The sequence below is a fragment of the Eublepharis macularius genome, chromosome 14 (genome assembly GCF_028583425.1).
Source record: "Eublepharis macularius isolate TG4126 chromosome 14, MPM_Emac_v1.0, whole genome shotgun sequence".
Lineage (NCBI taxonomy): Eukaryota > Metazoa > Chordata > Lepidosauria > Squamata > Eublepharidae > Eublepharis > Eublepharis macularius.
The window spans coordinates 20,928,235-20,953,891 of record NC_072803.1 but is presented as its reverse complement, the minus strand read 5'-3'; the positions used below and the strand labels follow the sequence as shown (position 1 = coordinate 20,953,891).

The 25,657-nt window shown below is 44.9% G+C and overlaps 1 protein-coding gene across 2 annotated transcripts; it reads right to left on the bottom strand.

Moving 5' to 3' along the window:
- Positions 1-17: 17 nt before the first annotated feature.
- On the bottom strand, positions 18-25,657 carry RETSAT (retinol saturase). Of its 2 annotated transcripts, none has more exons than XM_054998409.1 (11): positions 25,451-25,657; positions 21,435-21,617; positions 20,627-20,868; positions 19,515-19,716; positions 17,575-17,772; positions 15,497-15,616; positions 9,875-10,013; positions 6,718-6,827; positions 6,155-6,321; positions 3,682-3,841; positions 18-1,453 (listed from the first exon to the last, which is right to left on the bottom strand). In XM_054998409.1, exons 1-11 carry the CDS (start codon positions 25,620-25,622, stop codon positions 1,308-1,310), a joined length of 1,839 nt encoding a protein of 612 aa, XP_054854384.1. In that variant the 5' UTR covers positions 25,623-25,657; the 3' UTR covers positions 18-1,307. The 2 variants fall into 2 exon arrangements, with proteins under 2 accessions (XP_054854384.1, XP_054854385.1); XM_054998410.1 differs by lacking the exon at positions 25,451-25,657 and adding an exon at positions 25,069-25,085 and having other exon boundaries at positions 20,627-20,879.

Here is a 25,657-nt window from a genome sequence, read left to right as displayed (position 1 = left end):
GTACGTCATAAGCCATATTCATTAGTCAAGAACCGTTTATTAGTCAGTGCCATAAACATTTACACTTTCTGGGAATAAGGAATATCAGCATCCTGCACATTCAAGGCTAAACTAGACTTGATACAGAGTTACAGGTGTGTCCTCCCCCCACCCCTCGGTTTCTTTTAAACTGAAAAGCAGCCTCGGAGGCTGAATTGAAAAGCAGAACCAGGTGACAAAGGACATGCTTAACCCTTTCCCTGTGTCCCATTTGTTGACTTTAAAAAAAACACAATCCCTTGACACTATCCAACCTTCAAGGGAAAAGACAAGGGGCTCCCGTATCTTTTCCTCCCACAGGTAGACAAACCATTTCTCAGATAACTGTTTCCTATACATCGCATCAATTAAAAAACGAACAAACAGGTCCTGCCCTCAGGCTTACATATTAAAAGAATCACAAGGCAAGGGGAACAGAAGGGAGAGTAGAAAGTAGATAAATCTGACAATTTCAGAACAACGTTAGAATCTACACCCTGTTGGGGAAAGGCTCACATTCTAACGGCTGGCAGTCCTTGCAGTAAGGAAGGGTACGCCATCTCTTGGGGGCTCTTGGACCTCAGGCTGGTGTCGCCTACCATCGGGCTGTTTTGCATATTCCAGTGACGCAGGAGCTCATAAGAGGGCATGTAATTCCAAGAAACAAGTTGCGTGGAAGTCTGGGGTACCTCACTCAGGCAATTATAAAGGCCGCAAGTGAGAAGTGGTCTAGTCTTCAAAAAGAAAGTCAGAACCAACAGAGTACTTTCCCCTCCGTTTGGCAGCCTGACGTTTCTGCCCATACCAGTAAACGTTTCGGTATACAAGGCCCAGCTCATTCTACCATTAAGAGACAGTTAAAACCTTTTAAAAAATACTCTGGATCAGTATGGGAGACCTCCAATCTTATCTTTTTTCTGAAGACAGTCTTGCTCATTTTCAGGCTCCCTTGTCTGTTTACAATGTACAGCACAGGTTAAAGTATCCAATACATACGGAGGAAGTGCGTACTTGATCACTCTTCTGTAATGTAAATCCTGAATACTTTCTTCATAGGGGTGTATGTATAAATCAATGGACGGCATACAGAAACATTTGCACGTAGAAGGTCCAATGAGATTGCTAGACTTCTTCCTATAAAGCTTGACAGCCAAAAAAAACTGCAGAGCACAGCAGCAGAACTCAAGGCGTGGCTCATTTGGGGACTCACTTGGCATCAAACGCAGGTCAAATGCAAACAACTTCCAAAATTATCTGCAGAGAACGGAGAACCTTCAGCAAGCAGAGGCTCAGTTTTTCTTTTTGAAATGATCGGCTTTGATTTTTCGGTGTAACTGGAAGAGGTCGATGTAGAGGTTGTGTTGAAGGACAGCAGAAGCACAGACCAGGGCACTATGAAGCGCTCCCACAAAGCCCCCGACAAGAACGTCCTGGCCTGGGGAACAAAGGCAGGGTTTTTTTTACTCTTTGCTGTACCCTCTTAACTGTACCATCCTCTCCCTTGTTCCTGATCTGAGTTGTATGTATTCTAAAAAACAATATTCTTACTATGGTCACCTATTTCTAGGTTTAAGAAATCTCAATCGATTAAATATGCATTTGAGTAAAACTAGTTTTAAGAACAAAGCATGCTTTTGGCCTCAGATGATGCACGCCTGTGTTTTAGGTGGCAGAATCCTCTGTCTTGTGCAAAAGAGAAAGAGGAATGCCTCTTCCTACGTAGCACTTGCCAGCTGTGTTTTTATGTCTGAATTTTTAAAGAGCTGTTGCCCACTTAGCTGAAAGCACCCTTCACTGATCAAGAGGTTTTTCTGTTCAAAATTAACCAACTATTAACTATCTGTGTAATCCACTGACTCCAGTGGAACTAGGTAACTCTGCTTAGGACTGTACAAAATGTTGTAGTCAAGGAACAAACCACAAAATTAACCTGCATAAATTATTTGCTGCAAAAGGATGCAGCTTAGGGCCAAGCTACAAGTGACGAATGACACTTGAACGGCAAGTGAACAGACTCACGTGTATTCCTCCGTGTTCACTTGTGCTTGATCACTCCATGATTGAGTGGAGCACAAGTGGAGCGCAAGTGAACAGGAAGGAATACACGTGAGTCTGTTCACTTGTAGTTCAAGTGTCATTCGTCACTTGTAGCTTGGCCCTTATACTAGTCATGTGCGCCTGTGAAGTGCCATGCAGATAATCAGTTACCATACCCAGCTCATTCGAAATCCTGCTCATCTTACTGCTGCAAGCAACTTATACAATGGGCGTGCTTTTAAAGTAGGTTAATAGCAGTTGCCGCTCTCTCCTCCATTCCAATCAAAGGTGGGGGAAGCTTAATCCTTCCCCCCCCAAAATGGTTTCCCATCTTCAAGTGGTCCCCCAGAGCTCCTATTAGCTTTGTGGAGGGGCATATGATAGCTGGAGTTTTTGCCAATGGGAGGGGGAGGATTAGAAAAGTCTCTATGATCCACATCAAGACTCCACAAAGTTGCTTGATCTACATCACACACCCCCTCCCCAGTCATATCTAATGTGGCTCCTATTCTGTTCGCAAGGCCGACTACATTGTTCTACAAGAATCTGGATCTGAAGCTCCATAACTGAATGCTTCAGAGCTACAGCATTTTAGTTCCACAACAGGGGGCTCCATGAGGACTATCAGGAGAGATGGAATTCTACTCCCCCCTACTCCTTCCAGACTGTCTCCTTGCCCCTGATCTCTTTCCCCCGTCTTTGCAGTGTCCGGCACAGGCATTGCTTCTCTAGTTTTGGGGATTTTGTTTACTTTTCAGAAACATCTTCTCTAGACTTGAGTGGCCCCAATGTGCAGATTTTTGATCTACACGTTGGGGCCACATATGGGAATGAAAATATGTGATCGAACAGCACTGCATTAGTTGTTTCCATGGTTTAAAAACCAGCAAATTCCCTCCCACACACAGAAATCCAAAGAATTTTAGTCACAGTTATAAAGTCAAGGATGATCTTTGCTACAGTTTAGCATCCTGTATGGAACAATTTTATTCACGTTGTTTAAAGCAGCAGGAATTAAGTTACTAAGATCTTGACCTTGTCCTTCCTGTAAATGACATTATTGACCCATGTATGGAACAAGAACTGACTAGATCTTCTTAAACTAAATAGGTAATCTGAACTGAGACTTTGCTCGTAATTAGCTTTTCCTTCCTACTGCACATGGGCTGAAAGTCATCTGTACTGGTTTTTATTTTGCAAAAATGTAAGGTAAAAGAACCACTACTGCCAAGGTTTCATCTACACACCTTTGCATGTAAGAGTTAACTGGCCTCCAAACCTCTTTATGCAATGTGGTCCAATCTTATGTAAGAGAAGTTGACTGAGACAACACCAGATCTGATGTGAAACTCATTTGCTAAAAATGTCTGAAGATAACATTAAAAGAGACTCTGTCATAATACAGCCCAGTAAAGAACACAAAACTATAAAGGCAGTTTTCATTTTTTAAACTTGTTCTTGTCCAATAAGTTATTTTGATTTTGCTGCCTTGTTTGAGGTCCCAATCCTAGATGCGCTCAGATTCAGTGCACTATCCGTACTATGTGCGTGGGACGGAGCAGGCTGCAAATCAGTGCTCGATGGTCTGAGCTGTGGCACGTTATAATTGATGGACAAACAACACACCTGTCAGGTAGAGGTTCGGGATGGGGGTCTGAGGTCTGACTGTTGCCATGACTTCAACCTGCATGCGAGAGAGGCAGTGTTCCGCTCCATACATTTCTCCCCGTGGAGCAGCTATATAATGCTGGTTGGAGAGAGGAGTCCCTGCAGATATATGCTCAATCTGTTGAGAGAAAGAGGGGCAAGAGAGTATCATAGAATGTAATTCTCATGAGAATCATAAAAAGAAGCCATGTTACGGTCACCATCTTGATGGATGACAGTTTGGCATCAGCTACAAGCTCAGCCTTCTCAGTGATGTCCTCGGGATGCTTATTTAGAATTGGCCTTTGTTTCTTTTTGGAAAAAGGTGAAATGTGTTTGCCAAGCCCAACAGCCAAAATTGGAGGTCTGGAGCTTGAAGGGCAGAATTTTAGTCTTGCTGCTTGCTGGTTTTGTCTGTCTTGGTTGATTAGTTTTAAGACTGAGCTGTAGGTATAAATGTATATACTGAGAAACAAAATCAGAAATGTGTCTGAGAGGTGTTTTCCAGCCAACCACTATAGCAGGCTCCCAATTCCTACTCAGATCTGTCTCCCAACTGTCTATGCATGATTGTTCTTCATCCCGTTTTATTTGGAGAATTTATATGATGCCTCTCCAGTGTACCTGCTCAAGACAGCTCACAAAATAAAACATAAAAACCATTTTAAAAATCATAATAGCACAGAACCTAATAGCCTAAATTAATTCTCACAGGACAGTCCTCAGGCTACAAGTAGACGGCATCCTAACTTTCGGTTTAAACTCTGGGCCAGCACAAGAAGACCTCAGAGATAGAGTACAAACTTGTATTTGATTCAGGCCTCTTCCACATGGTTATCATTACATCAGGCTTTCTGTGATTCGACCCATGAAAATGCGGTCCACTTTATTTGTCAGTTCTGGCCCCGTAGTGCTTCAGTTCTTTAATTCTACACTTTGAGGGAGTCATACTGAAGTGGTGTCTGTTTTTTCTATTTCTGCACTTGAAAAATGCCCCATTTCTGCTACAGGCTTTCTGGGGAACTTGTCAGTTTCCTCTGTATCATCTGAGGACTGTCAGTTTCCTCAGTAGACTGGCTGAGGAAACATACAAGTTCTTTTGTGTGTGTGTGTGTGTTTTAATGGCACCCCTTGCAACATTGCTGTTTGAGCTTCTCAGCTGAAATCAAAAGGATGAGACAGACTGAAGTTTATAGAGCATAGGCATACAAATCATTCCCAACAACATCATGGAAGCTGAACTGGAAAAGGGTTGTCACCTAATATGGATAGCCCAGGTGAGCCTGATCGTGTCAGATCTCAGAAGCTAAGCAAGATCAGCCTTGGTTAGTAATTGGATGGGAGACCTCCAACAAACACTGGGGTTGTAGAGGCAGGCAGAAATCTTATGCAGAAATTTAAGGTCTTTTTCATGCGATAGCATAGATAAACATGGTCATAGATGCAGAGGAGTTAGCCATGTTAATCTGTGGTAGCAAAATCAAAAAGAGTCCAGTAGCACCTTTAAGACTAACCAATTTTATTGTAGCATAAGCTTTCGAGAATCAAGTTCTCTTCGTCAGATGCCTGATACCTGACGAAGAGAACTTGATTCTCGAAAGCTTATGCTACAATAAAATTGGTTAGTCTTAAAGGTGCTACTGGACTCTTTTTGATCATAGATAAACAATGATTGGTTTGAGAGTTAATTAATTATTCATATTTTATATCATGTGACAGTCTGTCTAGCCAAAAAGTGACATTATGTCCAGCTGCCAGACAAGAGATATAAATCAGTAAAGATGACAGGAAAAGTTAAGTGAGCAGATCATTATTGGTCCATCTCACAATTAGAGAACATTTATCTGCTACTGTCCACTATTTTTAATTGACTGTCAAAGATGAAAGAGCACCTGTGTAGTTACACAACATGCTAGAAAAAACAACAGTAAAGTTCATACAGAGTTAACTAGAATACATGTGTATCACTGAGAGCCAAGCTACAAGTGACTTTTTTCACGCGTAGAACACTTGATCGTTTTCGCAAGTTGTCCTGGGAACTGAAGTCCCAGTGTCCTTCCCCTCTCTGTTAGAATCGCTGCCTGAAGAGCCAGAGAAAGCCGGCTGCAGCAGCAGCTTTTGCAAATTGTTCCTCCAGTCACAAGCCTGCTCTCAACGATCTTTGGGGGTGGGCAGCTGCAGCTTTCTCCCTGGGCGTCTTGCTCCCGGGGAGCTGCTCTGGATTTGCAAAAGCTGCTGCTGCAGCCGGCTTTCTCTGGCTCTTCAGGCAGCGATTCTAACAGAGAGGGGAAGGACACTGGGACTTCAGTTCCCAGGACAACTTGCGAAAACGATCAAGTGTTCTACGCGTGAAAAAAGTCACTTGTAGCTTGGCTCTCAGTATCATGTGCTCTGATCCACATTTCTGTGACAGCAGAGAATTCAAAATTTTAAAATTAAAACATTATCTTACCTTATCTTGTACTTGAGGATAAATTCCAAGAACGGTTTCCACCAGTTTCTCCACAAAAATATTTTTAAGATCCTCATACTCCGTTCCTCTCTTAGAGACTCTCTCATCCTTCCATTCCTCAAACCATTCATATTTTGCAGCTGTCAGAATGACCAGAGTAGACCTGCCTGTAAAGACAGGAGAGAGCCTGCATTTAACTTGCATGCGACTATGGGTTGCACTACGAGTGACGAATGACACTTGCCTGGCAAGTGAACAGACTCACGTGTATTCCTCCCTGTTCACTTGCCATTCACTTGCTCTCCACTTGATCAAATGGAGCGCAAGTGAATGGCAAGTGAACAGGGAGGAATACACATGAGTCTGTTCACTTGCCAGGCAAGTGTCATTCGTCACTTGTAGTGCAACCCTACTACCACAACAGGGCATTTTATAGGAGACGGGAGGGAGGGCAGGGATCCCTTCAGATTGTTTGGTTTCCTGGCCCCGCATGTTTGTTGGCTGTCCCTTCTCCACACTCTCCAAAGTCAAGCCATGTCTGAGGATCAAACTTCTCCCTGTACCTGGGTACTTCTTCTCCCACAGGGGATCCTTAGCCGATGGAGAGGCAATATACACAAAAGGAAAGTTATTTGCAGCAGTTTCTCTGGAGGAATTCAGGTATGATGTGAACCTGTTGAGCAAACAGAAAGATTTCCCCATGAATTTGGGCTACAAAAAGCACTTCTTATACAAGTATTTTAAAACTTGGGCAGGAGATAGATCTCAAATCCTCTGGTGGGGGCGGGTCATCCTCCACTCCCAGCCTCTGCCACCACTCACCTGGCCAGCAGGTCAGGGGGCGGGAAGGTTGGAGAACAGGCCTCCCGGGCATGCTCCTGGGGCGGCGCAATGTCACTGGAGTCATGCTGTCAGGCTGCTCCTGCACTTCACAGTGGACCAATTTGAGCCCCAAACAGGCTTGTTTGGGGCCCAAATCAGCCTGCTGCAAAGTGCATGCAGGTTGCCAGGCCTGCATGATGATGTCACTTCCTGGGAGTTACGTTGTCATGCTGCTCCTGCGAGCACACATGGACATGAGGAGTCAAGTAAAGGTGAGTGCCAGGTCTCTGCGCACACCCCCCCCCTCCGGGAGGGTAAGAGGACCTGGCAGCCCTAGAAACTAGCAATAGTTAGAGAATAATTAAGGTGGAAAGATAAGCTTCTGTCACATATACATGTTTTCTACTGAGCTGCACCCAGGGATTAAGAATTGCGGTGGAGGAAGAGGAAAAAAAACTTGTTAGTTGGGAGGGGTGCTGTTTGGGGCTGCAAGTCCATGACTGATGGTTTTACATAAGATGTCACATATAAAATGGGACATTTTCTTTTCTGAATCAGGATTGTAAGGCTACCATTAGGGAGGGGTTTTTATGACAAGTTTGTACCAGGCTTGAAATAGTGATACCCTGGGACGTGGCTGAATCATGAAGATATTCTCATTACTGTAGCATGCAGATTTTTTTGCTTATAAAAGGAAGTCAGTTTGGGTAGACATCTAAAAGAAAGGACCCCAAATTAACCACATTCCCTTTGGAACAATAAAAAATGGACAAAAATAACCAATTTAAGCAGGGGCTGTAATCCTGAACTTTCAAAGGCAATGCACTCCTGTCAGTGTATCCTCTAAAGCAGGGGTTCCCAACCTTTTCAGCCTTTGGGCATCTTTGGAATTTTGAGAGAAGATGGTGAGCGCCACCCCAAAACGGCTTCAGCAGGAGTAGAGCCAGTGCCACCCCTCCTTGCTTCACAAAAGAACTGTAGAACAGGAATAAAGAATGAAGGAAAGTGCAGAAATGAGAGAATCAGAGAAAGAAGGGGAGATAAAAGACGTAAAGACCAAGGGGGAGCCACAAACCCAAATGCTTACCAGCCCTCCTGATCTGCCAGGGATTGCAGTTGCTACTGCAGCCATGAAAAACCCATTCATTAGAATGAGGATAGCTAATAATAAGTCCCTTCCTTGCAATGGCTGTGCCTACATGCTGAAAAGTTTGGCAGGTGCCCGGCCAGTACGTTAAGTGCCACATTAGGAAACTTTGCTCTAAAGTGTTTAGAAGAAAAATCAAGTCTTCATCAACACACAAAACACTTGTGTCTATTTGAGCTTTGCTGTTTTCTGCCTTGAATAGTATCAAAGATAAAACAGATTTTCTGTGGGAGTGCTTTTGTGTATTTAGTACCATTTCTTGAGGAATGAGTTGGTGTGATCAAAATTTCCATGTTCAACCCCCTCTTGGAAGTTCACCAATAAGTTGTTCCAGGAGCAGGACAAAGATATTCAAGCATTCAAATGCATGCAGTTGTGGCACACTATTTTCCTAGTAACTTTTGAAGTCTTGGACTAAGCCACAAGGCATTCTGCAAGTTCAACTCTGCTCTATGGAACTGAGCATGCTTATTTCAACAAGGGCATGCAAAGGAGGCATAATGTTCAGTGCTGCTACAAAGCTCTGCTCACAAAGCCAGTGAAGCTGCAAGACTGTGTTTAATTGACAGGAAGGAACATGGAGCTGGGAGCAACAACGCAATCATTAATGACCCCTACTGTCTGGTGCCAAGATTGCATGGATACACTACTGTGTAACAGAAAATGTGTCCCAGTTTTATAAGACACTGATCGTAGCTGGCTATAAAAACCAAACACACGCATCCTCCCTTAGATACTGTAATACAAGGGCAACAATGAGTTTAACCCTTGCATTTCAGTCTACCCATATCACCCTTCCAACCCACCCAAAAAGAAATAGAAGACTGGGCTGTACCACTTTGGGCTTCAGATGGTATTTTTGAATGTTCCCCTCATCACAGACTTCTTGCAAGGAAACAACTAGCATGTAAGGTAGAAAAGTAGCAGCTCAGCCAACTCTTCGCAGCGCTAGTCCCTGCAGAGAAATTCAGAGATGCACGCTTGTCCTTTCCTCTCGCAAACTGGTAAAGTCCAACACCGCACAATTGTACCATCTCATTTTGCTCCATGTGTAGATCAGGTTAGCAAAGGGCATTCTGCGCTCTCGCCCCTCAAGGAGTGCCCTGCTGTGCTTTGTTCCCTCTCTACCAAGATCTTTACTCCTGCTCTATGAACCTGGCTACTGGCAGTCACTGGCAGGGGCTGTGGCTCAGTAGGAGAGCCTCTGCTTTGCATGCAGGAAATCCCTGGCATCTCCTGTTAGAAAGGACAAGGCAGTAGGTGATATGAAATTCCTCTGCCTATGATGCTGGGTGCCGCTGCTGGTGTGAGTAGATAGTACTGACCTCGATAGATCAGTGGCCTGATTCAATGTAAGGCAGCTTCATGTGTATGTGCAATATGTGGATTTCTCGGTCATAAACAAACTGCAGCAACTGGATAGCCCAGCATCATTCTTTCCCAAGCCTGGCAGAGAAGCTGAGGAAGCCAAGCTGGGATGCAGGCCCAGCAGAGTTGCTATCACTGACAAACAGATGGGCTGGCCCGATTTCACTAGTCACCATTTCTCCAACAGTGGACTGTTTCCTTCTCCTGTCCCCTACGTCATTTCAAATTCCCTGTAGTGCTTAAACAGAGGTCACTTGATGATAGAGCTCGGGAGTCATTTTTGAATGGCTCCAACAAGTTGCCAGGATCCTCCTGCAGACCTTTTCAAAGCCCGCACAGCAAGAGAGAGCATTCTCGGCTACAGGAGCAAAGCTACAACTTACGCTTCATCAAGGTTGTTGTGCTTGTAGACGTAATAGTTCTTGGCTTCCAGTCCCAATTCTTCCTTCGAGCCTCTGAGTCCTATGAAGACACTGAACCCTCCTACACCATGCTGCACCATGGACAGTTGGCTCCTTATAGCTGCAGGAAGAAAAAATAAAGATTTTTTTTTAAAGAGGAAGTTGATAGGCTGCCTAGAAATTCTGGAAGTAAAATGTGGATCCAAAACTGTACCATCTTGCATTGCAACAAGATAGCAAATTTGGAACAAAGTTCTTAAAATGGACAGATGGAAGACAAGGTAACTGATAAGCACAATGCGGGGGGGGGGGGCGTCATTCAGTACAGTTAAAAGTAAGGAGCAGTAAAGTAAGTTGCCAATCAAAATGCCTGGGAAAACAGGGAGCGTCTTTATTGTCTCTTAAGGGTTAATGAGGTTAATACAATTTGAATCTCTCTGAAAAGGGGATGCCACTACAGGCTATGATAGTCACTCAGCTGATTTTAGAAGGGAAGAACCACTTAGAAACAAGTCTCCAAAGATGATATCATTGGGAGGTGAACATCTGTTGGGTTTGGGGGTAATGCATAAAGGGGAAACTTGAGCATCTCGCACACAAAGATGTGCACGTTCCTTTTTTCGGATGATTCTCTTTTCCCACTTCTGGTATATTCAGTGATCCATGCTCCAGTTTCACCTTAATGTCTGAAACTATGATCTTGCAGTTCAAGATACTCTCTCTTGCCACTTCCATGGGATTGCGTGGACTCACACCTCAACTACAACTCCAGTTTAGTCAGAAGTTGAACTACTTCTTTCATGGGAAAGGGATAATTCCTGGAGTAGCCTTCTGAAAGGGAGGTTATCAGAGGTGAAATGTGGTTTTGGCATGGCCAGTTCCAGAACCACCTGCTCCAAATTTATCACAAAACCAGAGGTTCATAGGAGTTCCGATTTCCCCATCATCCCCAGTTAACCACAGTCACTTCAGCAAGTTTGCAAACCCTTAAACGTTAACCTGGAGTTCAGTAGGGATCCATTCTCTCGTGCAAACCTCCATCTCCAGTATCTGGGTCAAGTGCAATTCATGTGCAAAGAGAACCAAGATCTCTTATTACTCAACACGAACAAGGCTCTGCAGACTGTGCCAAGCGTGCCACTTGTGTAACTTGTATGCAAATGTGTTTCATTTGCATACACACGCTCAAGACCCTTTGCCTCAAGGCCTAGGAGGACTAGCGGGACCAGAAGGAAGAGGCAGCAGCCTGGCTTTATAAGCTCTGTGTTGGCGGTTGCAAAGCAATTAGATATAATAATAAGTTTGCAGAGTAGCAGAGTTTGATAATAGCACAGTGGAAATAAGTAGACAGACTTCTGTGATTCTAGCTCTATAAAAATACTTCCCTCATTAAGACTAAAGACACCCACTTTCTCTGGCGGGAACTTCTCTCAAAGCCTAAGTGGTCCTATGCTAACTAGCTATCTGACTAAACAAACAGAACAACAATTTCTCTCTTTCACAACTGAGTGTAGGACACTTGCACAAATTCCAACACTCTGGCAGACAGCTTCCCTTCGCACAGCTGCCAAGACATGCCCGTGCCATGGTAGCAGCAACAAATGGCATGGGAGCACATGGGAACAGTGTACACAAGTCCCCTTTCCACTCCCTTACCCCCAGCCCACCCCTTTCCCCTCCACTGCATCTGTACAAAAGTACAGGCACACTGAGATCATGCCTGTTCCCTGCTGCCCAGCAACCCTCCCTTTCCCCCTTACCAGCTAAGCTGTGCTGCATGGGAAAAAGAAAAAGGGCAGAAAGAGCGTGTGTGTGCACACGCGCTCGTGCACACACACCATTTTGCTGGTGGAACTTAGTTTGTAGAGTTTTCTCAGGGATGCTCCACCTATCACCACCCTGCAGTTTCTCCTTCAAATGGGATGAAAGGAAGTTTTCCTTCAATTTGACTTAAAGCCTTGGGAAGCCCATCTGTGTGGAAGCTCCCTTGAAACTGGGAGGCTTCCTGCATTCCACAAAGGGAAAAAATCCTCATGTTCACTGCCACCAGAGTGGCCAGAGGGAGATGTGGCAGCTGCCAAACATCACTCCATTGCACAAGGCCACAACCTTATTGGAAGTCCCCACCCCCCCAGTAAAGGACCTTTCTTACTATACTGTAGTTGATATTTATGTGGGTTTCTTTTGATTACTACTTTAAGGGGCTTTGTGAGCCAATTTTCAGCGGAGAAGCCAAAATTTGATAGAAAAGCCTCAATATTTTTCTTTATTCAACTTTCTCTGAAAGACAGTACCAAATTTTGTACTTCCATTCTGCTGCCATTGTCAAATGCAGTCCCAACATTCTTCAATATGTAGCAGCAAGAAAGCTTACGCACACGGCATGGCCTGACATTATCCAGCTCTGTGCCTGGCAATCTCTTCTCTTCTAATCAGGATTACTTTGCAAAGGGAGCTAACCGCATTTGCCATGCTCCGTACCTCATGACTTCTCCTTTGAAAGAAATTAATGCCAAATAAAATCTCATGAAATGTTTGCACGTAGCTTGAACCCTCCAGTATGTACTGATAGAGCAAGCCCCAATGAGCTTTAGCAGGACCAAGGCACTTGAGCAGCCTATAGACTGATCAGCTTGAAAACATAGCAGTACAATCCTAGAAAGAGTTTCTTGATTCTAAACTCACTAATTTAACTCTGCACAGGGTTGCACTGCTAGCTTATATTTACTTAAAGATAAGTTCTTCATGGTTAGTGATTTAAGGCTTGCTCCCAGGAAATGGTACATTGGCGTAACCCAAGTCTCTTATGTTAGTAGAAATGAAAAGAAGTCGCTAAAGACTAACATTCAAATGTCCGCTTTAAATTCCATGCTTGAGTTATTTGTCTCAGTTTACATCTCACCCTCCTTTCAAGAGCTCTCATAGGTTTACACTGTGGTTGGGCTTGCGTTCCAAGTTCTGGTGGTGTATGGACAGTGTGTCCCTTCTAAGCACTCACTACACACCCACCACAAAGGGCAATGAGGCGATGCTATTCCCACCACCAAACAAGATCTGAACCCACTGGGAAAGTGGGCAGATTTGAATATGATTTAACATGGACAAGTGCCAGCTTCTCCACCTGAGTAACAAAAATGCAAAGCATGCATACTGGATGAGGGATACACTTCTAGGTAGCAGTGTGTGTGAACAAGATCTTAGGATACAAGTAAATGGGAAGCTAAATATGAGCAGTCACTGTGATGCAGCAGCAAAAAAAAGGCAAATGCAATCTTGAGCTGTATCAACAAAGACAAAACACCCAAATCACAGGATGTCATTGTCTCACTATATACCCATTGGTCAGGCCCCACCTGGACTCTTGTGTGCAGTTCTGGAGGCCTCATTTCAAACAGGATGTGGACAAATTGGAATAGGTGCAGAGGAGAGCAACCAAAACGATCAGAGGCCTGGAGACCAAGCCCTACAAGGAAAGACCAAGCAACCTGGGAATGTTCAGTTTGGAGAAGAGGAGGTTGAGGGGAGGCATGATTAATCTCTTTAACTATTTAAAAGGCTGTCACTTAGGGAAGGGAAGGGAGCTGTTCCTGTTGGCAACAATGGATAGGACTTGAAACAATGGGTTTAATCTACAGGAGGGAAGGTACCATCTGGGCATTAAAAATTTCTTCATGTTAAGAGTAATCCAGCAGTGGAACTGGCTGCCTTGGGATGTGGTGGGTTCCGCTTCACTGGCAATCTTCAAGGAGCAGCTGGACAATACTTGTCAGGGATGCTTTAGGTTGTTCCTTCATTGGGCAGGGGGTTGGAAAAGATAGTCTATAAGAACCCTTCCAATTCTATGATTCTATGACTGCAGCACCGGCTAGACAAGTGTGGGGACTGGGCCAGTATCCTGCCTAAGGTTACCCAGCAAGTTTCAGATGTGGTCGTGCATCTCCCAATTCTAATTCCAACATTCTGGCCACTGTATCACACTAGCTCATTGAAGTAACTCAAATGCTTTTCAGCTGAAAGATACAGATTAGTTACTGTGGCTGGATCTGAAGTGAGAGGGATATCCCCAGCTAGTTAAATAGTTGTCCGATAGCACAGGGCTAAATAGTGGGGTATAAATATAGCCATTTTCACATGAAGCAGAGCAAAAAGCCCCTACGACACACTGCAGCGTGGAAGCAGTAACATCTGACCTTGCGAGTCAACAGACGCCACCATGAAGTATTAGCCATAATTCCCATAAGCGTGCTTTCAGCTTCATGCTCAACACAATCACCCAAGAAAGCGGTTACTCTATCTGAATGCCCCTTCAGTCACTACTCTCTCTACTTTGCTGTGTTCTGCACACACATTTATTTCCAAACTAGCCCTCAGGTCACTGCTTGGTTCAAGGACTTTGGTAGGGTTTAGTCAAATGGCTGGACAGAGCAAAATGTGATTCCAGCTGGCTCCACATCCACAATTCCTTTCTGCTTTGGAAGGTTTCAGCTTCCAACCTTCATTTGCACAAATGTATCCAATGGCAGCTATTGTGGGCATGAGACCTCATGATCTGCAGCAGAGAACTCTGGGAAGTTGGCAAACCAAGTTACTTATTAGGACCAATCACTGGGGAAAGCTTTAGAATTCAAAGATTTGTTGTTGTATCATGCGAGACTCACTGGCTGCTTCCACACGCATTGGATAATCCACTTTCAATACTCTTTAGTGAACTGCTTTTCCATGTGTGGAACAAAAAATCCACTTCCAAAGGATTGCTAAAGTGCATTATTCAACGTGTGTAGAAATGGCCATTGTCTACTCATTGCTATTCAGCTTTTTAATTGAAAATCTGTGTCAAATTTTTGCTGTGGTATATTAGTTTGGCAAGCTGGAGCCTGTTCTTTAGAGCAATCTGTCCTTTGAAGTGATCTAGACTTAAACTGCTAGAGTGTTTCAAATCAACCAAATTAATGCTTTTTAAAAAAAACAGGCCAAAGACCATAGGCCACAAACACCTGACTAGAAGAATTCAGTGATGCAACAAAGGGGATTAGGGGTCATAAGGATCACAGTCGATTATGAGACAAATAAAAGCCTGCAGAGGAATCCCTAAAGCAGCTAATGTGAAACCAGAACTTAAGTGAGATTAGGAGCTGGGAGTATTAGTTTGGTCCGTGGCATGATGGAGATTCTTACTGGAAACTTTGCATATCCATATTTCAGATGGGGAAAAGGTTTGCAAAAACAAGAGTTCAGAAGATGTTATAAGAATTTTTATTGATTTAGAAAAGCAGCTCAGATAGGTGTTGAACATCTTCTGTTTCTGGCAGGATGAAATACTTTTGCCGAGGTACGGCAGTAAGAGATGCAAATATTAGGTAGCTGAATCATGACAAGATAATTGAAGGGGCATAAAAGTTCTTGGGCTCTTATATCCTTTGAGATCAGTATCATTGAAAAAAGGATGGTGGGAGATTCTAGCAATTTAGTATTTGCACATTATTTGTACTCCATAGTTTGAAGTGTGGCAACCTAGGTATGTGTCTGAAAGATCCCTTTGCTCACACAGTCTAAAAACCCTCCCTATTTCTACAGTGTTGAAATACCAGATCAGAAGCCTTTTACCTGGCAAAGCTCGCAATTTCTCTGGCAGGAGCCTCTCGTAGGTGTTGAAAATTCCAGCATCCGAAATCACAACAGGAGCAAAGAGATGTGTGAGATCCTGCCCTTTCTTAACACTTACACCTGGAAGAGGCAAAACACAACCCAAATGAGTGAAGCTCTCTGAGAGTGGTTCTCGTGTTATTCCAGAAATGACAATTTAGAGTTGAAGCCAACGGATCAGTATTTTCTTCAAGGCACCAAATGTTACAATGATCAATGAGATCCTTATAGTAGTCATGTATAAGAATAACATTGGGATGTTATTCTCAAATTGCAGACAGGAGGGTGATGGGCTGAAAGGGCCACATTGCATGGCTCAGAGCAGAGCCAAACTGGAGACACTTTGGCTCACTTTGGCCCATTGTTAGCCCTTTATGCCACACCAGTTCACACACAGAACAGTTCATGTATATTAACAGATCAAGTCTCATGCTAACAATAATACTCTGGGTGGCAGAGTATTCATGGATATAGCATGCTGATCAGCATTACAGAAAATCCTTCAAAAGGCAAGGAGGATCAGTGTAATTAATGGATAGGCTTAGGCAGATAACCCACTTAAACACCTTCAAGGAAACTTAATACGACGGGAAGAGCACTGGCAGAATGGCTTCATTTGCTGATTTACATAGAGACTAAGCCCTTCTTTTCTTTGAGCCCCCTGCTATATGTTCATATCCTACACAAGCCAGAGGGACTGTGCTGTATGAACATTTGCTTCTCACATTAACACATATCTAGAAGAGAAGAACTTCACTGAACGCTACCAGGCAAGAAAACATGGTGAATCCTGTGCTAAAGTTCCACCCATTTCACTTTCCAGACCCTTCAAACACTGGCAAGTCAAAAGGAACATGCTCCAGTTTATCAGCCTTGCACAGATCCTTAAGAGATACTTCATCAGATGCAAGACCAATTCCATTACATTTCAGTGAGAAGTGTATACCAGGCTTGACTTCCGCCAGGATTTAGCTCTGCAATCCCATTTTTAACATGACAGCTGAACCCTATAATTGAGGATAATATAGTATGCTTTTCTCCCAATAGAATGGCCTGCTGAGAATTGTAGCAGTGCTTAGAGAGTCAGACTAGAATCGAGCAGGCCCTGGTTCAATTCCCCACTCGGTTACGAAGCTCACTGGATGACATGAGCCCAGTGACAGCTGAGCCTACCTCAAAGGGCTGAGAGGATAAAATGGGGATGGGAGAACCATGTCCAATTCTTAGAGCTCCTTGGAGAAAGGGAAGCATACAAATGTACTACACAGACTTATGCCATAGGTATGAGGTGAAGGGTGACCAAACAGCAGTCATGAATAACAGTGTTACTTCTATGCAGATGCGAGCACCAGAACCTCCATTAATAGGTTAGGTACAGAGCCCCTTCTGGCAAAGCCAAGGGCTTGTAGAAACACATAAGAGCTTCTTAGTTCTCTCCCATCCTGGAGCTTTTGGTGGTCTCTCATGCAAGGATCAGGGCTGTTCTTGCTTAGCTTCAGGAAAGATGCAGAAGCAGGTTGTCCTGAACCACTCCCCCAGCCTATTTGCAGACCGATTCTGAAACTCCTCAGTTTTGTGTCTGTAATCTAGATCATTGGACAAAACTCATTGCATGGTCCCCTGGATTGCAACCCTCTTTTCGCCCCATTCATCAGCTCCTCTAGTTAAGAACGGCTCTGGCTTTTTCCCAAGACAGGGGTTTTATACAACCATCACAAGTAATTGGCACAGGTGATAAAAGGGGGGGGGGCATTCTAAATATATAAGATGAATTTGCTTTTTGCATTACCCATTTGCCACTATATATAGCACTTTCACCTGTCCAAGTGCTTTGTATACAATACCTTTTAATCCTTATGATAGCCCTATAGAGTAGAAAAATATTACCATCGCTATATTGCAGATAGGAGGCTAAAGCTAAGAGAGAAAGGCTTATTTTGGCCACCAAGTTCATAGCAAACTTTTAAAAACTGAACTGGGAACTTTATAATACATGACATTAAACTCTCAGAGATACCCCCTAATCCAGTCTAACTCACCACAGGCTTTCCCTTGGGAATCCACCAAAATGCTCTGCACAGGTGCCCTGGTAAGGACAGCCCCTCCAGCCCGTTCGATTATGGGGATGGAGTGGAATGCAATTTCACTGGCACCTCCTTGAGGGTACCAGGCACCTTTTGAGTAGTGATCAGAAATGAGCGCGTGCAGAGGGAAGCTGGACTCTGTAGGAATCACTCCTGCAAAAAAAGAGGGGAGAGGAGGAGGAAGGGACAGGAAAGCAAAACGGCATTTCGGGAAGAGGAGTCTTTCTGCCCTCCCAAATGCAAGAATCCAGCCCAACAAGATCTAGTCAGCTTTGCAAATAGGTTCACAAAATTTACTAGCTCACCTATTCATATTTTTTATTTGTGATTAGGGTGAAGCTGCCAGGAAAGCTTCATCTGAACGTCCTAGTGAGTAGACCCTCCTCCTTTTTGTTTTTCTCTAAGATCTGAATGGAAATGATATGGGAGAGGCTAGACTCCCTTTGGAGTTCCCCCGAGCGCTTCTGGAAGACATGATGCAAAGTAATAGCATACGGTACATTTAAGATACCAAATCAAGGGAATCGCAAAGCAGGATGGGACAATATGGAGGGCGCTTGGCTACTGATGAAAGCAGCAGCCCTGCATTGTGCCTTCCTACTCTACTATTAACATACAGTAAAATCTCAGTGTGATGTAATGTTATGTTGTGTTTCCCTGTTCCTATCAGCAGCAGCTAATGAAGCGGTATGGCGGAAGGCAAGGAAACGCGATGTGACAAACTCACGTCACACGCTAACATTTTATTATATAATTATCATGAGAAAAGGGAAGAGAAAACCTGGGCAGATTTCATCTCCTGATCTTTTATTTCCACTTAGTTACAGAAGCCCTGTGTTTTTAGATAAAGGCAACTCAACAGTTATTGAAGGAGACTCCACCTCCCCTTTTACCCTGAACTTAAAACCCTCCCAGGCATAAAGAGCTGGAACAACGGCAAGCAGAAAGATTAAATGGTTGTGTATGTTTAAAGACAAAACTGCAAAGTCTTATTTAACCAGCCAGATCTGCAAGGCTAGAACCTGACATGTTGGAGCAAGAGTTCTCCCCTGCAAACACCCTCCTCTCTCATTTTTCTTTTAACTAGTTAAACTCCTTGGCAGAAAGAACTTCTGTACCCCTCCCTCCAATGATCCTCTAACACTCCCTTTCTCACAAATGCATGTACAGAAACATATTTACCAAGGTGACATGTAGCTCTGCCCTTAAGACAATGACACCCCCTTGCCATGCAACCTGCACACCTGGCATCCTACCACCATGGCCAACTTCATGCCTGAAAGTCTATTTCGCATTAGCCATTAAAAGTTGCAAAGCTGAGAATGGCATACATGGTATACATTTCTTCTAGAAGATGTGATCAGAACTCGGCTGCCAGACTAATTCTGGACCCTATGAAATGCGTCAAAACATATTAACAATCTATAAGTCAAAACTACATGTGGTATCATAGACATAGCTAAGAAAATAGGACACGGGGATCAGCAAGGGAATTGAAATGATGCCCGACTGAACTAGACAGACATCCACAGGCCTGGATATGAAAACCTCCCCTGCCCCCCACATTTAAATAGGGACAAGGAGAAGGCATGATAGAGAGAGGAGAAAAAGTGTGGATAACTCTTCCCTACAAAAACACACCAATTGTATCTCCCCAGCTAGAGTCTTAAGATACAAGTGCAGAGGGGATGCTGCAGGCAGGGGAACCGCTAGGCACCCCTTCTTCCCCCCACTTTCTCCCCTCCAGATATCAGGTGTCTGGACCACAAGAGACAAGACCTCATTAAGAGACTTCCCCTTCACATCTGTACGTGTTACCTAAAGGGACAAGCCTGTGAGTGTACTCTGCCTCACACAGGCCCCCACGCCAGTGGAAACAGGCCAGAGTCGCCTACCGTAGGTGGGGAAGATATAGCTGAACACTGCTTTCAGGTCTGCATTTGTCGTGAACCCTGCAATGACTTCCGAAAGGCTTTTGGATACCATCCTACAGAATGGGGAGATCAAGCCCAGCAAGCCGGTAGAGTTCAGAAATCTGACCAAGGGCATCGGGAGCATTTTCAGAAGAGCCATGTGACTACTTCCTTTGGCAGTTCTCTGCAGAAGAAGAAGGGGGGACAGTCAGAGAGTTTTGCACAGATCTCAAACATACAGCTGCAGATCTCAGTGTTCAAAGCATAAGAATTAGGAATGTTGAAATTTACCTTCACTAGCAGGAAGGTGGCTGCGGTTTTAATCCAGCACTGTATAGAATTGCCAATCTGGCATACTAATTTCTTACTAAAAGGTACAGTGTTCCAAACTTACCCTGTACTTTGGCTACTTCATTTCCACCCTGGCCAGTTATAGTTGTGCTGCCAAGAGTAACAATGGACTCGTTTTGTTCATTTGTTGAACTGCCTTACCTTTCCACATCTGCATATTTGGCTCTTGTATGAAAGAAAAGGATTCTTTTATTTATAAATACCGACACTCAAGTTGCTTTGAGTGCAAGGTGCTTTGGGAGCTAATTTGGCTCAAAAGGGTGATACAGATATAATATAATATGAGCACTGATGATAACATAAGAGCAGCCATGTAGGATCAGACCAGAAAGTCCATCTTAGTGCAGAGTATTTCCCACAGAGCCAACCGGAGGCCCTTGGAAGGTCTACAAGCAGAGCCTCGAGGCTTTTGCTGCCCACCTAAAAATGGCTGAGAGTGGCAAACTGTCTCTGAACATGAAGGTTACACTGAGCAAGAGTGAACATGGTGTAGGGGTTAGGACATCAGACTAGGGGCTCTCAGGGATCCAGGTTCAATTCCCTACACTGCCATGAAAGTTTCTGGGTAGCTTTGGACTACTCACTCTCTCCAACTGTAACCTTACTCACAGGTTGTGGTGAAGATAAAATGGAAGAGGGTAGAAGAAGGTTGTAAACTACTTTGGGTTCCCACTGGGGAAAAAAAGAAGGGTATAAATGAAATGGAAAGAAATCATTCCACCAAGACAGAAAGGATTAATTACCCTCACAAGCGTCACAAATCTGTCGATCGCAGCAGCTTCATCTGGAAATTGTTTCTTTAAGCCATCAACATATTCCTTCTGCCCACTGTACATGTAAAACTTCTTGCCATTCATGGGACCTCCCAGAACAACTACATCGAAGGGAGAGTCCATCTCAGCCCACTGGAGTTGTCCATCTGTGAGCTGGTCGACAATCATGCGTTGAAAAGAATTTTCCCGCATCTGCCCTACGTAATGGATACCTGGAAGGCAACTGCAAAGCATTATAATGGAAGACCACCTATACCTGGAAGAAATCGGTACTCACATCCCTGAACATCTATGTAAGTGCCTTAGTTAGAGTAATTTGCTTAAAGAAATGTGCCAGCATGTAAGTTTTTGTAAGTCTCAATTCAATTTCAAGTTCTGTAGCTCATTGGTACATCCCATCATCCATAGGTTTTTTTGAAGAAAGATTAGTGGGCAAATGTATTATCAGAGTTCTGTTTTCTTACATATACCCAGTATGACCAGCAATTCTCAAACTATAGGGTGTGACCCTCTCACAGGTGGCTTGAGTAGGGTTTCCAACAGACCTGGAGAACAACACCCTTCACTTTAATGAAAACTTAAGGAGACAGAATAGGGAGCTGAAGTTTTTCAAGAGCAAGATTTAGTCCTATGAAAAGTTGTCTCAACACACACTTTGGACATGACCAAATCATGCTTATCAGCCGATAAACTTCAGCGGCTGAGCAGAGATTTTAACCCGGGTCTTTGTCAAAAGTTTCTTTTCTGCCCACAAGATAGCCTGTTTGGCTAAACTTACCTACGTCAAACTCGAAGCCCTTCTTATTAAAGGTATGGCAGCAGCCCCCTGCCTTCCCATGCTGTTCCAGGACCAGCACACGCTTCCCCGCTTTAGAGAGGACCACAGCAGCAGCCAGGCCGCCGTAGCCACTCCCAACGACAATGGCATCCAGGTGGTCAGGAACTCTGTCAGGGGAGAATGCTGGAAGAGAGAAGCAAAGGACACCATCAGCACAGAGCATGGAGCAGGGGGTCACTGGGGCAGTTGCGGGGGGGGGGGTAGTTGTGAATTTCCTGCACTGGACTAGATGACCCTAGAGGTCCCTTCCAACCCTATGATTCTCTGATTGTTTCCTGTTCCAACATGATAGCCAGACAAACTACAATGTTGTAACAGGCCTTAGAACCTGCCTTTAAACACAGCTTGCAACATGGGACGCACTTTGAATATTTTTTTTACCTGCTTACCTGTCTCTCAAAGATCCTTTTAAAAAATTATGTGCCACTGGTACAGTCTACTTAAAACAGATGGGGACTGCACCCTTGCAGGTCCTGAGCAATCTGCTAAATAATGGAGCCCCAGGCCAAAGAAGGTCCAAACGGCAATGAAATCTGGGAACTTCTCGGGAAAATCTGCTCTCCCTAGAGGAGCAATGACTTTATACTCATGTGCAGGCTGCCTGTTCAGAAGAAGTGGAATAGTCATGTGCTTCTACAAGAAGACAAGAGTCAGGTGATGGGCTTGTAGATTCAGGGACCAGGCACCTCTGCCTCAAAGCAGTACCAAGAGACCCTGAAATATAGTTAGCATATGTTCAGCCTCCAATTCAACACTGTACAGTGGGTTGGTTCCTAAAGATGTGTGGGTGGAAGGAGCTCACACAAGAGGATCTCTCTTTCTCCTAGCAGCCCCTCAAACTTTCTGCTGATGCATTGGGAGATGCTTGTGAGCCAAGCATTCAATAGCATGAGAAGACTGCCATGAGAAAAGGGAACCACGCAGAATTGTTTCCTCTTCCTACTGTCATACCAGTGCAGAACTTGCTGTGCTGGTTCAAGAACAAGCGTGAGTCATGTGGCCCCATTCCCTCTCCTGCAGCCCCCTCACCCCAATTCCGTGCTATCGTCTGGCACTTGTTACACCAACTCTCAACAGAAAGCTTTTGTAAGCCGAAAGGCTGTCTCATGCATTCAGAGGCACTCTTTAGGATTCTGGAACCCTGGACGGTGCTCCAGAATCATAACCTCCTCTGCTGCCACCACCATCCAGGACCACCCCAGCCCCAAGCAAGGGGCATCCCTGGCCCTGTGCAAGGCAGCTTAAAGCAGGTGGCCCCAACCCCACAAGACCCTGCTCCTTCTCCTTTCCCCCTTCTGCTGGGAAGGAGGGCTTTACACGGCCACTTCAGCCTCTTAGTCCACACTGGATCACTGGGTGTGGGGTAGCAGCTGCAGGACAATTGGAGGTAGGGGTCACTGCCCAAAGCTGATTGCTTCAGCTGCTGCCCTGAAGCCACCACCATTCACTGCTACTCCAGAAACAGCCGTGCCATGGTAGATGGGCAGCTGGGAGCCCTCCAGCGCAGTGCTCCTGGGGCAGCCCTATGGAAGCTGATAAAATAAGATGTGTCTTTCAGATTTCAGACACTTCATACATGCAAGTTTGTGTGCCACACACCTTGCCCTCTGGAAGCCCCTTTTCTCTTTTATTCACCAAGAAAGATGAAAGATAGCAAGTCAGGGAAACCAACTTCAGCGCAATCCTTTGCGCATTTTTTTCCTCAGGATCTCAAATTATTCCTCTCTTTTTGCTACACTACTTCTCAAGAGCAGCAGCCAGATTTTTCAGTTAACCTCACCCAACTTCCTCTTAACTGCAGCCCCTACATAACAACAACAATTTTCAATTTATATACCGCCCTTCAGGGCAACTTAACGCCCACTCAGAGAGGTTTACAAAGTATGTCATTATTATGCCCACAACAATCACCCTGTAAGGTGGGTGGGTCTGAAAGAGCTCCAAGAAGCTGTGACTGACCCAAGGTCACCCAGCTGGCTTCAAGTGGAGGGGTGGGGAATCAAACCCTGCTCTCCAGATTAGAGTCCTGCCGCTCTTAACCACTACACCAAACTGGCTCACATGTCTTCTCCCCAAGAAAATCCCATGATCCCCAGCACAGCCTTTTTGGATAGTCAGATGGGGGCCCTCCTTGGCTTGTATCCAAACTATTCAGTTAGCGCCTATGAATCCATTCCACTCATGGTGGAGACTTCCACCAGCTAAAGAGGAAAATTCTACCAGCAAAAGTCTCCTTGTACTGGCAGAAAAAAGCAGAACAAATGGTAAGATCCAACATATTTTCTTCAAATGGCCTAGCAGCTTTACGTGACAGTGACTCCTGATTCAGCAAGACAGCTTGCAAGGTCAAGGTACCAACTGAGCTACTGTTTAATTCCCCCGAGTATAAAATTAAACCCAACCTTGAGGGGTCATCCCAGGAAAGAGCGAGGCAAAACACACACATATATACCACTACTATATGTGGTACTTTAAAGCCACCAATTAAAAAGAAAGCATCAAAAGGTTTTTCCAGGCAGAGAAAATGCTGTAGTGAGCATCTTATCATTTTTTTGAACGTCTAATGATTTTTATACTGTTTTATCTCATTTTGCCCTTGCAGCAACAACTCTGACTATGTCACCATCCTGCCTATTTTGTTTTTCAAGGACTGAGGTAATAGTTCATTCAAAGGCCTCTGAACAAGCCCACAACTAAGCAAGTTGCCACTGCCCAAAGTCCGTATGTTTCCTGCTGTAATGTGCTGACTATATGCGGGAGGAGCATTTAAACACTAATAGGAACACTTGGTATTTGTACAGACCTTTGTCTCCATTATCACAGTAATCCTGACAATTCGCAGTCAAAACTCCCAGCTTGGATTTTATTCTTGTGTGTATAAAGTGCCTTCAAGTTGTAACGGACTGTAACCCCTCACTGGGTTTTCAAACCAAGAGACAATCAGAGCAGGTTTGCTATCGCCAGCCTCTGTGTAGAGACCTTGGACTTCTCTGGTGGTCTCCCATACAAGTACTAACCAGGACTGACCTGGCTTAGCTTCCTACTCTAGACTGAATGACATTGAGCTAGCTTGTGTGTGTGTGAGTGAAGTGCAAGTAAGCCTAGGCACACAAAGGGCACTAGGCCCCATGATGAGCATGAGCAACAGGATTTCAAAGTGCTTAACTTGGGCTGAATTGTGCCCTGATCTATATGGAAAACTGGCAATCTTAATTATGGTAGCTCAACTCATATACAACATCTTAGTGCTTGGTTCTTGTGACCCTTTCTTACACGCCCAGGGAAATGTCAATTGCCACTTTAGGGTCAGGAAGCAATTTTTTTCCAGGCCAGTTTGGCCAGGGATACTGGAGGGCCCCCCCTCCCCCATCTTCTGGGCATGGAGCAGGGGTCACTTGGGGTGTGGGGGGAAGGTAGTTGTGAATTTCCTGCGCTATGCAGGGGGTTGGACTAGATGACCCTAGATCTCCCAACTCCACGATTCTGTGATCGCCCCATCGTTCGAGTCTCATACAAGCCCTTAGGCATTTTGGTAACTTTTGAAATTGTGCCACTTTCTAACTGTACTACTCACTGTATGTAATCCACCTTGAGTCTCGGTGAGAAAGGCGGACTATAAATGACATAAATCAAAATAAATAAAATGCAGCTTATTCCGACTGCAGACCACACCAACACCGCGCCACAGGAGACGGAGCGCAGAAGAGGGGGGGGGGGAGCCCTGCCTGCCCGAGTCTTTGCAAGCAGAACTCCCCCGCCACCAAGCGGCCCCTCAAAGCCCAACAAGCGGGGCCGGACAGCAGCTGGCCAGAAAGCTCGTGCCAAGAGGCAGTTGGTTCTCAGCTTTGTTGTGCAGCTTTGCAACAAGAGCCCAGCTACAGGTTCCCAGGCGAACAAGAGCGCCCTCCTCCTCTGCCCGCCTCCGATCCCGCGCTTCCTCCGCCTTCTCCGGCTACCTTGTTTAAGAACCTTGTTCCGCGCATCTTTGTCGGTCACCAAAGGCGACGGCGGCCGCCTGGAATCTGCCAGGAAAGGGTTGGGGGAGCGGCGCCGGCCGCCGCGCGCCCGGTAGACCGCAAAGAGCAGCAGCAGCAGCAGCAGCGCTACGACGAGCAGATACCCCCACATGACCCTCCGCCGCTTAACAGGCAGCTCAGCCCCGA